The sequence below is a fragment of the Pistacia vera genome, unplaced genomic scaffold (genome assembly GCF_008641045.1).
Source record: "Pistacia vera cultivar Batoury unplaced genomic scaffold, PisVer_v2 Contig32, whole genome shotgun sequence".
In the NCBI taxonomy this organism is placed as follows: Eukaryota; Viridiplantae; Streptophyta; class Magnoliopsida; order Sapindales; family Anacardiaceae; genus Pistacia; species Pistacia vera.
In genome coordinates this window covers 332,278-346,942 of record NW_022196135.1, presented here as the reverse complement: position 1 = coordinate 346,942, position 14,665 = coordinate 332,278, and the positions used below count along the sequence as shown (strand labels likewise).

Genomic DNA, 14,665 nt, shown 5'->3' with positions numbered 1-14,665 from the left:
TGAGGTAACCGTAAAACCTGAAGTTTCATCAATTCGTTTTTCTGGCGTTCAGCTTAGCTTCTAATATTCTATAGCAACTTAAGAGTTAAAACTTTTGAGTATTAAAAGTTGGGCTTTCTGGTACGATAACGACGTATCTGTTATGTATTGACATTATATAGACTTCAATCCTGTTATGATCTAAAGGCCTTATGCGATCTCGCAATTTCCTCACTAAACAGTACCTGGATTATAAAACTAAAAGTTTGCTGGTACTGAGTCACTGACTAGATTCTGATTGTACTACTGTTTGAGTACCCGAATCAGCTGGAATTGAGTGGCTGTTATCCCATTGCTGAAGACATAATTTGCATTCAAATCATCAAGTAGAGCAATATGCCATCCAACCAATTTTTTTTTTTCTATTAACCTTCAATTTTCAGACACTGGGTAGACGAAATGAAGATCATACCTGCCTAAGATTTTTTATTTTTTATTTTCATATAAGAGTAGAATTAACCACAGCCGTTTGCCTACGGTATTCACAACAAAATGGAGTGGTTACAGACTTACAGTGAGTTTCAAATCCATGTATCAATTATTTTTAACTGCTTAGCTTGGATATGAAGTTGTTTTTTGAGTCACTAAAGCAAACCAAAAGGAGATTCCCTCTTCCTCTCACTCTCATAAAAAGGTAGGTAAAAAGAACCGATCTTATTCATGATTCAATGGACTATATGCTATAAGAACCAACACTAACTGTCACTTTGGAAGATGTGGTTTATACCATAATACAGATCGGTGTCTGACATAAAGCTTTTCAGGCACCCACTAAGACATGGTTATAAATGCCTAGTCCTCATCTGACACCTGCTCAGCAGGATTTGGATCTGACTCATAGGTGGGGGTGATTGGATCATTCGATGAGGATGGACTTGCGGGAGTTACGCTGCTCGCATTTACAGGTGAAGCTGTTGAAGTAGAACCAAGAGTGACTGATGTTGTGTTTTCTGTACTGGACTTGGGGACATGTCCTCGTGCCTCCATGGCTTCACGTGCAGCTTTCTCCTTTGCTTTTTTGGCTCTTTCAAATACATCTTCCTGCAATAATCACTTATATAACTTCTTAGCATCAAAAGTCAGGTTAGTTTACCACTACAAATCATGTACTCCAACAATGCTCATATTAGATCGGTAAAATGAATCCAAATCTGTTGCATACCTAAAACAATATCAAAAAACGTTGTGCAAGGAGTAGGGCATAATCTATTTCAACAAATCAATGAAATTGATTCTTCATTTATTTTTCAGAAAACAAGTCTTGCTCACTAAGACTTCAGTGGCATGAGTACTGATGACACTGGATATATAAATATGAAAGGGACTAAGATGCTTATAGCATTCTATCATTACTAGAGCAATTTTTGTTTTTTTTTAATACAAGTACTTTAGCAATTTATAACAGAGAATAACAAGAAATATAAATGTTGCATGTTCAATCACCAAAAATTTGATGTCAATCATCCAACTTTTCTGCTTAGGCTCTGTTTAGTATCTCGGACAGACAGGATGTTGTGAAAAAGATATTAAGAAAAGCTAAGCTTGTCCCACTATATGATTAATATGGCATTCTTAACAATAATATGGCATTCTTAACAATTGACCTCTTTAAAATCACAGAAATTGGATATCATCCATCATTTTGGAATTCGCATTTTTTCATAGTAAGCTAAATATAATGAATTTTTATCAATTTTAACCACAGTGCCGTGTAGCTTCATATCACAAAAAAAGCACCATTGATTCTGATTTTTCTCTGAGAGAAAAGATACAGACTCATGGCCTCAACTTTGTACTACTTCAACCACCATGGCAAAGATGTTTGAGACCACTTCCAGTTTTACTTGCCATATCACAAAACAACCTATAAGCGATCTTCCAAATAATTGAGATGCTGAAGCTAGCATATAGTAGGTTGAAAATAGAAAAGATATAGTTCGTATCACGAATGACAAACAATGAAGATAACCTGAAATTCCTGGACTTGCTTTTGTTGCTCAGCTTGCAACCTACCAATTGTACTAAAAAACTCACCAACTGCTGACTCAACTCGCTCGTTAACGGCTTCTGCTACAGCCTTCCCCAGGAAAAATGCATCCAATATATTCCTGCTGTCACCATCACCTGCATTATTCAGCACACTATTACCCCGCCTGTATCTTTTTCCTCAATTGCAACTTACATATAAATATAATTAAGAAAAATGACAAATACCCACCATTTCTTGTCCATTAAAAGTTCAAAAGACTCATAAATAAAGCTAACTTAAAGACAATTCAATAATTAAAAAGAGATAAAATTGAGGGATTGTACCGGAACCAGGAGGGCTAGGTTTGGTGCTGCTATTACATTGTAGTGTGAGTCTTTGAGTTGGTCTTGCTCCACCAAAGCTAAGACCTTTAAGTTTAAGATCTGAGGAACATGGTAGGGTACGAGAAGTGACAGTGACTGAGTTGAATGGATTGCTCAAACAGCCGTTTTGTTGGGGTTTAGATTGAATATACGAACAGAAAATTGAAGTGGGCGAAGAAGCTGAAACCAATGTGTTCATGTTTTTCCTCTCTGTGTTGTGGCTGTTGGGTTTCGTATCTCACCTGTAATTTTCATCAATCGTCAGATTGATTCTTCGGAAACAAACGGGTCTGGCCGTCTGGGTTCGGTCCAATATTTTTTTATTTTCTTCCTTTTCCTTTGTTTTTTTCAAGAAGCAAAATTATTCTATTGATTACCTCAACATTTTTAAAAAATATTAAATATTTTTTACTTAGTTAATGTTATCTATTTCTATCTATACATAAAAGTTATAGAAGAAAAATATTTGTTAGTAAATTATAGTAAAAATTTAAAGTACAAATAGGTAGAAGTGTATTAATTTTTAAAAAATTGTAAGTTATATTTGTAAATTGTATGTACATATTTTATTATAACATAATTTTCTTTCTTTCTTTCTTTCTTTCTTTTTTTAATTTCAAAAAGATTCATATAGAGATAAAAAGAAAAGAATTATTCACTTTATATAGATGCATTAGAATTTTTTTTTTTTTTAGTTACCAAGGGTGTCCGAGCCAACTTACGGGTACCTCGACCCCAAACAAGGCTTCCGAAGTAGGGCAAACCTTACAATCTGTAACCAACAATATTAGCAACTGTTCTTATGATTCAAACCTATTGGATAAGGGTGAGCACCCATGATGGGTTAATCTAAACGGCGTGTGAAGTGGAAACTGCCAAAGGCAGTTTTTCGCTAACCGCCGCCCATATATAAAGAAAATTTTTCTCTTTTAGAATTAAGATATACACACACGCTCTCTCTCTCTCTGAAAATAGTTAAAGGAAAAACTCTACAGTAGTTTTCTCTCCAGATTCAACTTTTGCTTCAGAATTAAGGAGAAGAGGTATTTATGCTGTGTAAATACATTGTAATTCGTTTTTATAAAAAATGTGACTGCAATGGGTGACTATGAACATGATCTTGGGATTAGTTTATAATATTTGTTATTCTGTATTTTTTCCAACAATGGTATCAGAGTTGTGGTTTATATTGTTTTAAATTCTTACTATTATGTTAAAGCATGTTGCTTATTACTTAAATGCAGTTCTGAAATTTCAATTTTTGTGCGTAAAAAGTTGTCTTTTTGGTAATGATAATTAGATTATTAGATTCCTTATGAAATTAAGAAGAGAAATGGCATCTACATCTAAGAACATTGTCGTCAAACTTAATAAAGGAGAAAAATTTAACGGTGAAAATTATGAGATATGGAGCATGAAAATCCAGTATGTCTTGGAAGAATAAGAGGTTCTTGAAGCTCTTACCATGACCATGGAAGAGCCTAAAGAAAGAGTCACGACTCAACATAGAAGAGACCGTGCAGATTATGACATGTGGAAGAAGAAGAATTCCACTGCTTGCATCACTTTGTTGAGCAGCATGGACAATGATCTCATGAAAAAGTACCGAGATTACGAATTAGCAAAGGACATGTGGTCCACCCTTGCTACAAAGTTTGGCGGTACGTCCATTACCAAACTCTAGTCACTCACTATCAAGTTTGACACATATAAGAAAAAGCATGAACATACTATGAGAGTACACTTACGACACTTATCAAACATGATTAGTGAGTTGAGAGATGCAGGTCATGTCCTAACTAATGAACAACAGGTTCAAGCTGTCATAAGATCATTGCCTCAAAATTGGGAACACGTGAAAATACACCTTACCCACAATGAGGGTTTCAGAAATTTAGAAGATGCCACACGACATTGGAATTGGAAGAAGATCGCCTTAATGCGAGTAAGGCAAATAATGATGTGTATATGACTAGTTCCAGTTCACATGGTGGGAAGGGATTTAAACGTAAATTCTAATATGGATCCCAAAGAAAAGGCAATACTGATAAGGCTCAAGGGAAGAAGAGAAAACTTTTTAAACATGGAAAAGGAAAGCATCCTGCCAGGAAGAGAAACATGGCAAAGGTGAAATGCTATAACTGTGGCAACAAGGGACATTTTGCTCCCAATTGTAGCGAGCCGAAAAAGGTAAATTACTTATTTGCACAAGTAAGTTATATAAATGTTTCCAGTTCTATTTTCCTAACTGAATCTCATCCTTTGTAGATTATAGATTCAGCAGCAACAGACCACATAGCGAAAGACAGGAGTGCTTTCGTGGAGTTTTGACGAATACCACGGGAAACAAAATAGATATATGTAAGTAAGAATTCAAAAGTGGAAGTTAAAGGGATCAGCACATGCAAATTGATCATGCGTGGAGGTCGAATTCTATACCTACATGATGTGTTATATGCACCCGATATTCGTCAAAATTTAATTTCTGTGTTAGAACTTATTAAACTTGGTTTTAATTTAAACTTTTCCAGTACTGGTGTCCATTTATTTTTTGACACAACATACTATGGTTGTGGTTATATTTCTGATGGTTTTATAGTACTTGACATTGCTCAAAATTATAGTAATGTTTGTTTTTCTTTCACTACATCTTCCAATAATGATGATGTGAATATAAGGCATGCACGGCTTGGCCATATTGGCCAACAACGAATGAATATACTAGCAAGAGAAGGCTTGTTAGGATTTTTAACAAAAGTAGACTTGACTACTTGTGAACATTGCCTAGTTGGAAAAACAGCAAGAAAACCATTTGGAAAAGCGATAAGAGCTGAAGTTCCATTGCAACTAATTCATTCTGACATATGTGGTCCAATGAATGTGAGAGCTAGACACGAGGCTATTTATTTCATCACATTTATAGATGATTTCACTCGATATGGTTATGTTTTTTTTTTTTTTTCTAAAAAATCAGAAGCTTTAGAATGCTTTCAGAAGTTTAAAAACTTAGTTGAGAATCAATTAGATAAAAAGATAAAAGTTCTACGAACCGATCGAGGTCGTGAATATTTATTTGATCAGTTCATAAATTTTTGTGATGAAATGGGAATAGAACGTCAATTAACTATTCCAAGAACTTCGCAACAAAATGGTGTTGTAGAATGAAGAAACGAAACCCTACTTGAGATGGTGAGGTCTATGATGGCACAAGCAAACTTGCCCATCATCTTTTAGGGTGATGCCTTATTGACTGCCACATATATCCTCAATCAAGTACCCTCCAAATCTATTACTACTACACTATATGAGTTATGGACAAATCGAAAACTCAATTTGAGTCTCCTAAAGCCATGGGGATGTGCTACCTATGTTCATGATCCTTCCCATAAATATGGAAAATTAGGTCCAAGGGGGAAGAAATGTATCTTCATAAGATGCTCAGAACATTCAAAGGGATACGTCTTCATATGAGAACAAGAAAGTGGTAGCATCACTGAGTTTGAATCACCAGATGTCACATTCTTAGAAACCGATTTTTCTAAGAAGGGCGAGATAGGTCAAGACTTGTTTCTATATGAAACACAAGATCAAGACAATTCTGTTGCCAATAATCAGTTGGTTATACTACATCCCAATGGGAGCGATATGGAAATTGATGAATCAGTTTCAGATCCTCCATCATTCCCTACTGACAATCCAATTATGATAGCTGGTCCAAGTGGGAGTAACACTAATCAATCTCTAATACATTGATCAAACAGGAAACAAGTTCCACGTTGACAATTTGAGATTGAGGGGGAAATTTTTCTAGTTACTCGACAAGATGAAGAAGAGCCAAGGAATGTAAATGAGGCTCTCAATTGCCCTTCTAAGGAAAAATGGATGAAAGCAATGGAAGAAGAATTGGAGTCTATGAAATCAAACCAAGTATGGGAATTGATTGATTTGCCAAATGGACGCAAAGTCATTGGGAACAAGTGGGTTCTCAAAATCAAGCGTAAAGTTGATGACAGTATTGAAAGATACAAACCTTGCTTAATCGCGAAGGGGTATACACAACAAGAAGGAATAGATTATGAAGAAACCTTTTTGCCTGTTGTGCGGTTTACCTCAATCCGACTTATTTTAGCTATAGTTGCTAGCATGGATCTTGAATTGCATCAATGGATGTAAAGACTGCTTTTCTCAATGGAGAATTACAAGAAGAAATCTATATGGAACAACCAATAAGTTTTATTAGAGAAGGTCAAGAACACAAAGTGTGTAGACTTTTAAAGTCATTTATGGCCTTAAGCAGTCCTCAAGACAGTGATATATTCAATTTCATAATGCGATAATGTCATATGATTTCAAAATGATAAATGAAGATCACTGTGTATATACAAAGAGATCCAATAACAAATTTGTTATATTATCATTATATGTTGATGATATACTTATAGCTGGAAATGATAAGGGATTTGTCAATGAAATCAAAGAATGGTTATCGTCTCATTTTGGGATGAAAGATATGGGTGAAGCTGCATATATTCTTGGAGTCAAGATTTCAAGAGATCGCTCAAGAAAATTAGTATCTCTTTCACAAGAACCATACATTAAGAAAATTCTTGAACGATTTCATATGCAAGATTGTAAACCCATAGACAATCCTATCGCGAAAGACGAGACTTTGAGTCGTAATATGTGTTCGAAGACTCCACAAGAAAAGGAACAAATGAAGAATGTTCCTTATACAAGTGTTGTTGGAAGTCTCATGTACGCCATGATGTGCACTAGAGCTGACAACTGTTATGCCTTTGGATTGGTAAGCAGATATCAGTCCGACCCAGGACAAGCACATTGGAAAGCAGTGAAGAGAATCTTAAGATATCTAAAAGGAACAGCTGATTACTTATTACGTTATCAAGGAAATGATTTACACTTGAGAGGCTACACCGATGCTGATTGGGGAGGAGATTTAGATGAAAGGAAATCTACTTCCGGATATGTTTTTTTACTAAATGGTGGGGCCATATCATAGAGCAGTAAGAAACAATCATGTATAGCCTTATCTACAATTGAGGCTGAGTTTGTAGCCTTTTCAGCTACAGTGCAAGAAGCTGTTTGGTTGAGACGGTTCATGAATCATTTGGGAATAATTAATGTTGCTATTGAACCAGTAAAAATAAACTATGATAGTTAAGCAGCAATAGCATACACTAAGGATCCCAAATATCATGGTAAAACGAAACACATATATATCAAATATAATTTTGTGTGAGACTTGGTGGCACAAAAAGAGATGAGCATGAAGTATATATCTACGCATGACATGGTTGCGGATCCATTTACAAAGCCTATACCAAGAGATACTTTTAATAAACATGTTAGATCTCTAGGCTTATGTAGGTGTTGAATGTACTCATACTTTGAGATTTCTCAAAATTGTTCACATTTGTCTTATCAATATTAAATAACAATTTTGTCAATGCTCAATTTCGATTATTATGAAAAGCATGTCAGACAATTAAAAGATTGGCCTTCTCACACAGGCAATCGCCTCCATTACTTCGTAGGAATGGAGATGAGACGATTTTAAGCTTATTATCTAGGTGATAATAGAGAGCCAAGCTTAAAATGTTTGATGTCACTTAAAAAAAAAAATAGAATTAAAATAATGTCATAATGAAATGTGACCATAAGTGATAAATGATCACTTTATCTGTCTAATTGCCAGATTAGAGTTTTGATGAATTAAAAGTATGTAAAGTGAACTCAAGTTAGACATTAGGTATGTCTGAACTAAAATTTGTACAACATTTACAAGAAAAGAGGCATGCACTCCATGGGAAAGGAGGAAATGCTGTAGCATGTGATTCAGACCACATGTGCAAAACATTGACTAAAGGGGTAATGAAACTCAAAATCTCAACTTTAACATTATGTGGGACCCTAAGATTTTAAGAATAAAATCTCATAGAATACCTTTATTACTTTATTCCATTTCTTGAAAACATCATTTAATGATTGTTATCTTAGAGTGTTACCAAAAGATTAAGATAAATTCAATATGCTGGGACATTTCTAGAAAAGCAAGTTAAATGAAAGTTGCAAGAATCGAGAAAAGAGGAAGATTATGATTTTGAATTATCACACTATAATCACGTGTATTCATTGGTCGACCAATTATGTTTTACTTTTATGTAAAGATAGAACATAATTATGAATACAATGGATATTTATTATAAATGAGATTGTTAGAAAAAATGTGATAAGTAATCTAGGGTATTGCATACAACATACAACCTAAGTTTCACAATTCGAGAAGTTATATATTCCTAACAGATATATGACTAATGTGCTCTCGAAGTATGCATGGTCACACGACATATTTATTAAAGTATGAACCTTAAAGAAGCATAGAGAGAGATAGTCTCATCATGTGTGAGTGGGAGATATTGGATAAGGGTGAGCACCCATGATGGATTAACCCAAACGGCGTGCGAAGTGGAAACTGCCAAAGGCAATTTTTTGCTAACGGTCGCCCATATATAAATAAAAGTTTTTTCTTTTAGAATTAAGATATATACACACGCTCTCTCTCTCTTAAAATAGTTAAAGGAAAAACTCTACAGTAGTTTTCTCTCCAAATTCAACTTTTGCTTCAGAGTTAAGGAGAATAGGTATTTACGCTGTGTATATACATTGTAATTCGTTTTTATAAAAAATATTATTGCAATAGGTGACTATGAACATGATCTTAGGATTAGTTTAGAATATTTGTTATTATGTATTTTTTCTAACAAAACCTAATATCACAGGGAGAACAAACCCTTTGATCCCAAACTTTTACCACTCAACTAACCCAGGGGCAGATCCAACCCCTTTGAGGCCTACCCTCAAGTTTTTTTTAAAAAAAAAAATTATTAATATATAGACTCACAAAAATTGTTATTATAATATATATATATACCTAGGTCTACCCTCATATTTTAAAAAAATCAGAATTATTATACATATATCTAGACCCACAAAAAACTTGTTATTAATATATATATATTCCAAGCCCACATCATATTAAAAGTTTCAAACTCTCTCCACTCTTCTTCCGGCTCCACCTGTTTTTTATAATTTTATCCCCAAAATTATTTACTCTCTCATTCTCTCTTTCTCTTCCTTATGCTATTCGATCTTAAAACTTTGGAAGACCGAAATTGTTGAAGCTTTCACTACTCAAGGTGTCATAATTAGTTATGTTTTCTGTTTTATCAATTTTAGGTATGTGTATTGCTCATTTCAATTTAGTTTATTTTATGGTTGAATTATTATTATTTTTTTTTTTTTTGAGGTTTTTTATTCTAATTTAAGAAGAAAAGACATGGATCTTGTGAGTTTATTTTGTATTTTGTGTCTAAGAATGAACTTACTTTCCCAAATTAAAACCTTAACTATATTTTAAAAGATGTTATTCTTCACCCTTCACCCACCACTTTCATACATTTCAAACGTCATTGTTCTGTTACTCAAAATAAACAAAGAAAATTGAATTACTATCTATGTTTATATCGAGAAAATTCTTTTTTTTTTATTTTTTATTAATTCATATTAAAAGTCAGCGCAATGTTGGCTTGATTTAAGTTTTGGTTGACTTTAGCTTAGGTTAGGTTTGGTCAAAGTAATGAAAATTTATATTACAATCTTTGAAACCCAAAAATAAAAAAATAAAAAGAAGGTTTTGCTCAAGGTTTACTTAACACATTTACTCAAAATTTTGCTTCTCATGAATTTATTCAAGTAGGAAAGTATTGCGTTATTGCATTTTTTTCTCTCAGGTTCTTGATATTATATTATTTTCTTTGCTTAATATTTGATGATTTTTTAAAGTTTTTACTAGTTGTTTAGCAAATAATGACGGAACCGCAGAGGCTCCTTGATAAAAATACTGGATCTGCCACTGAACCAACCCATTGTTGGTTGATGCATTAGAAAAATTGACTAGTGTTTACTCTAAAAAACTCGCAATTACTTGTCGTCCCAATACTTGTCAAATGCCAAGTGTCAAGGCAGAAGAGGTGAGAAATAGGGTTGCCAATTGTCATTTGCTTTGTCAAACTCCACACATCTAGAAATCCCTTGATTGAATTTTCTTTTCTAAATGTAGTTTGGAAGCTTCAATCAATTTGCATGAAATTCAAACCTGTTTTATTTTTTTATTATATTTAATGTCTTAGTGTGTATGGATCATGTTCTTCTGTTTGAAAATTATTTGGATATCTGTTGGTTTGAAATGAAAAGCCTAAAAGAATAATCGATTTGGTGAAAAATTCTTGGTCAATTCTTCTGCTGGATTGGAAGGTTTGTCACAACAAAAATGTTTATAGACTTATCTGATGACGATTAGCTCGACAATAAACAATAAAATATGATTTTGGGTCCTTTAATGTTTGAGTTAATACCAAAGACATTCTTGCTTGGGCAATCATTTTCGGTAAGATTTTTTTTTTTTTTTTTTTTTTTTCAGGATTGGAAATAACTCCTCTCACTATATAAGATACGATAAAGCCATAAAATAAACATGCAGAGAGACAGCTTCTTTAATTAAGGCTATACGGTCACACCAATGAATTACAACTGGCCATTTATATAATAATCTTTTATTTAGTTGTCAAATTGAGGCTGTGTGCCGTAGCATATTAGATTTGCTCAATTGAATGGACAAATTTAACCCAGTATATTTTTCTTCATGGTAGATTCAATTAATAATTATTTAAAAAAAAATTGGACCATATCCTTTATAGAACTATATACAATAGTTTTCATCAAAATGACCTATTCGGGATCATTCAAGAAAAAGAGTATTCCAGAAGAATTTATAGGATTAGAGGAACTATTCCTCTTGACTACCGTCTGCCGCTGGGATCACAACTTTGCTTTATAAATCTCTTTATAGGCGGGAAACAATTAGTTAAGTGGGTTAAATACAGTTTGCGCCCTAGGTTTGGTGAATTTCCTTTAGTACCCCTGACTTTGGAAACTATAACGTTTCACCCTCCGTTAAAATCCGTTAATGACTTTATATCTGACACCTGTGCAGACAATTCAATGACCATATTGCCCTTAAACCATTGAATTTTGATGTTTTAATTCTATTTTTTTTAATATTCCCGAAAAATTATGATTTTCTTTAAACCCGGATAGTGGATAACAAGAGCTCCCTCGTCCCTCCTTCCAAACAGTGTGCATCCATGGAGTTTTTGAACATTTCTTTAGGAATTTTTTATTAAATATTATGGTTGATGATTTAACTCTATTTCCATCAACCACTTCCACTCTATGCAAGACTGCAACAAATCATTGCTCACAATGCTACCTGAAAACAAAGGGCTCGTTTGGTTTGTTATTTTGGATATGATTTTAGGAATAATATTTAGTAGCTGAATAGGGTGAGTATTACGAGGTAAAATTTAAAAATTAACCAAAAAACCCCCTAGGTTTGCTAATTTAACTAAACACCCCAATATATAAAAATTTTATAAAATGGCAAAAGCACCTCCACCCACCCACAATGCCAGATTCTGGCCACCATCGCCAGAATCTGGCCGGAAAATGGAGTTACAACGCAGACCGGTCGGATCTAGCCGGTCGTGCGTCGATATGGCCTTTTTCGGCCAGATCCACCATGTTTTCGATCAGATCTAGCCATCGACGGCCACAAAAGACCAGATTTGGCCATCACTAACGGCCAGATCTGGCCTTTTCCGATCAAATTTACTATGGATCTGACCGAAAAAGGCCAGATCAGCGAATTACCCACCAGTTTCGATCGTTTCTACACCGTTATGACAGGTGGTTGCCGGACTCTGGCAACTATGGGTGGGTAGGGGTGTTTTGTTAATTTTTAAACTTTTTTCTAAGGGTGTTTAATTAAATTAATAAACTTAAGGGGACTAAAAGTAATTAAAAAATATAATATTATTTTCAAAATAATTAAACAAATAGGTATTTTTGGAATAAGATAAAGGAATAGGGTATGAAATAATAAAACAAACGGACCCAAACTTATTATTCAAGTTTATTTACTTACACAGAGTTTTCCATCTTGGTGCAACACAATAATTTAGTGTACAACCTAAAAAATTTGGGTATGTTTGGTAGGTTATTTGAAAAAATGTTATTTTGAAAAAATAATTGAATAGCATTGGATATGATTAAATAGAATAAAATAAAATTTTGATAATGTGTTTGGTATAATATTTGAAAATTATATCAGAGTTGGATAAAAGACTGAATAATTGTTTGATACATTTTTTGAAAATATTTAGATTATTTTAACCACCTGCATTTGCTAATTTAGCTAAACACCCCCCACAACAAAACTTTAAAATTTAACAAAAACACTCAACAATAAAACTTTAAAATTTAACAAAAATGCTTCTACAATAAAACTTTAAAAATTAACAAAACCACCCCCCCAAAATGGAGCTGTCGACGATGGCCAAATCTCTAGCCATTGATTTGGCCATTTCTTATCAGATCCATGGTGGATCTAGTTGAAAACGACAAGATCAGTGCACGATCGGTCAGATCCAACTAGTCATGCGTCGTTCCAACGTCAGTGATGGCCGCATGTGGCAACGACGACGACTACTAGCTACTGACAATGGCTTGGGTGGGTGGGAGTGTTTTTATTAATTTATAAACTTTTTATTGTGAAATTTAATTGTTTTTAGTTGAATAGAATTGGAAAAATATTAGAATAGAATAATAGAAAACAAATCCCACCCACTTTTCATTTTCAATAGAAAAAATATTATTTTATTTGGATTGATTTTCAAAATAATAATCCTAATAAGTAAACAAATGCATGTTTTGTTTTTTAATCCAAATAGGATAACAGAAAAATGATTTGAAAGAGTGAAACATATAAGGGGAAATCAATTGAATTTTACAATCATAATCAATCTGAATAAAAAATAACAATTAACACAAACATAGCCACCATATCACCCTCTATTTGGTTGATGAAAAAATGAGAAAATTTGTTTTCCCATATTTTCTTGGAAACCAAACAAAAAATGAAAAGGGCAAGAAGTTGAGATTCAGTTAAGTGTTTGGCTGTTGAGGAAACGAAGAAAATTGTTTTTTGTTTTGTTTTCTTGGCAACCAAACAGAAAACCATGAGATCAATCGATTCACAGGGAAGTCCAAATAGCTCGGGTGCAGCTAGGGTTTAAGGTTCCAAGGCATAGAGTAATGACGATAATATCCTTACTCTGTTATATATAACGCGTAACCTTGAATTTTAGGCATAGTTTAATGACGATAATATCCTTACTCTGTTATATATAATGCGTAACCTTGAATTTTGGGTAAAACATGATATTTTCCGAAACCAGGGGTAGAAAGTAGATTTACAAAACCTAGGGTGGGAAATTATGTTTCGGCCTTAGTTAAGCAATAATTATCCATGGTGTTTATTAATGGAATTGACCGCAGACATTTGACGCAACTAAGCTTCCAATTCCTGTTCCGTATTAAGATAACTTGGCTTAATTAACTCCACTAAATTTATTAATTAATATAATCTAACTTTTTATTCAAGTTGCTTGTTCTACAAATTTAACTGAAAGCAAGAAATAAAGTCATTTTCAAATAAAATTCATCTATTTTCTTCTAATCTTGTCATTGACGATTTAACACTTATAAAAAAGTAAAAACCAAAGAAAGATTATTTGTACTCTACATCAAATACAAATTTAACTGAAAGCAAGAAATAAAGTCATTTTCAAATACAATTCATCTATTTTCTTCTAATCTTGTCATTGACGATTTAACATTCTATAAAAAAGTAAAAACCAAAGAAAGATTATTTGTACTCTACATCAAAAAGTTACCTACTTTAATATACTTTTACTTAAAGAGTATGGATTACATTTTAGTAGGTACTACCATATTTCACTTTTCAAATGAGTCCTCCCCTTTCTTCTATCGTCAATTTCACAAAGTAAATTATAATCTTATCATTCACATTTGTTTATGACTATGACAAAATAACGCTCCGTTTTAGTTATGTTTGTTTTTTTTTTTTTTTTTTTTTTTTTTTTGGGTGATTGGATATCTGAACCAGTTTACGCGTATCTCAACTAATTTTTAAGACCCTAAAATTAACGATTGGGTAAACCTCTGGTGGTTACTCCTACAATAACTAGGTGAATCAAACTCATGATTTCTTAGGCTCTGTTTGGTATATAGTTTTCCCAATAAAGTTAAACAAAAAATTTGTCTTTGGGGTTCA

General features: G+C 33.3%; 1 protein-coding gene across 1 annotated transcript; it reads right to left on the bottom strand.

Annotated features, from left to right (window-relative positions):
• Positions 1-674: 674 nt before the first annotated feature.
• Positions 675-2,723, bottom strand: LOC116136808 (uncharacterized protein At4g13200, chloroplastic). The gene is made up of 3 exons (XM_031422477.1): positions 2,353-2,723; positions 2,009-2,163; positions 675-1,080 (listed from the first exon to the last, which is right to left on the bottom strand). The coding sequence occupies exons 1-3, from the start codon at positions 2,588-2,590 to the stop codon at positions 832-834; spliced, it is 642 nt and encodes a 213-aa protein (XP_031278337.1). The 5' UTR covers positions 2,591-2,723; the 3' UTR covers positions 675-831.
• Between the last annotated feature and the right edge of the window lie 11,942 nt (positions 2,724-14,665).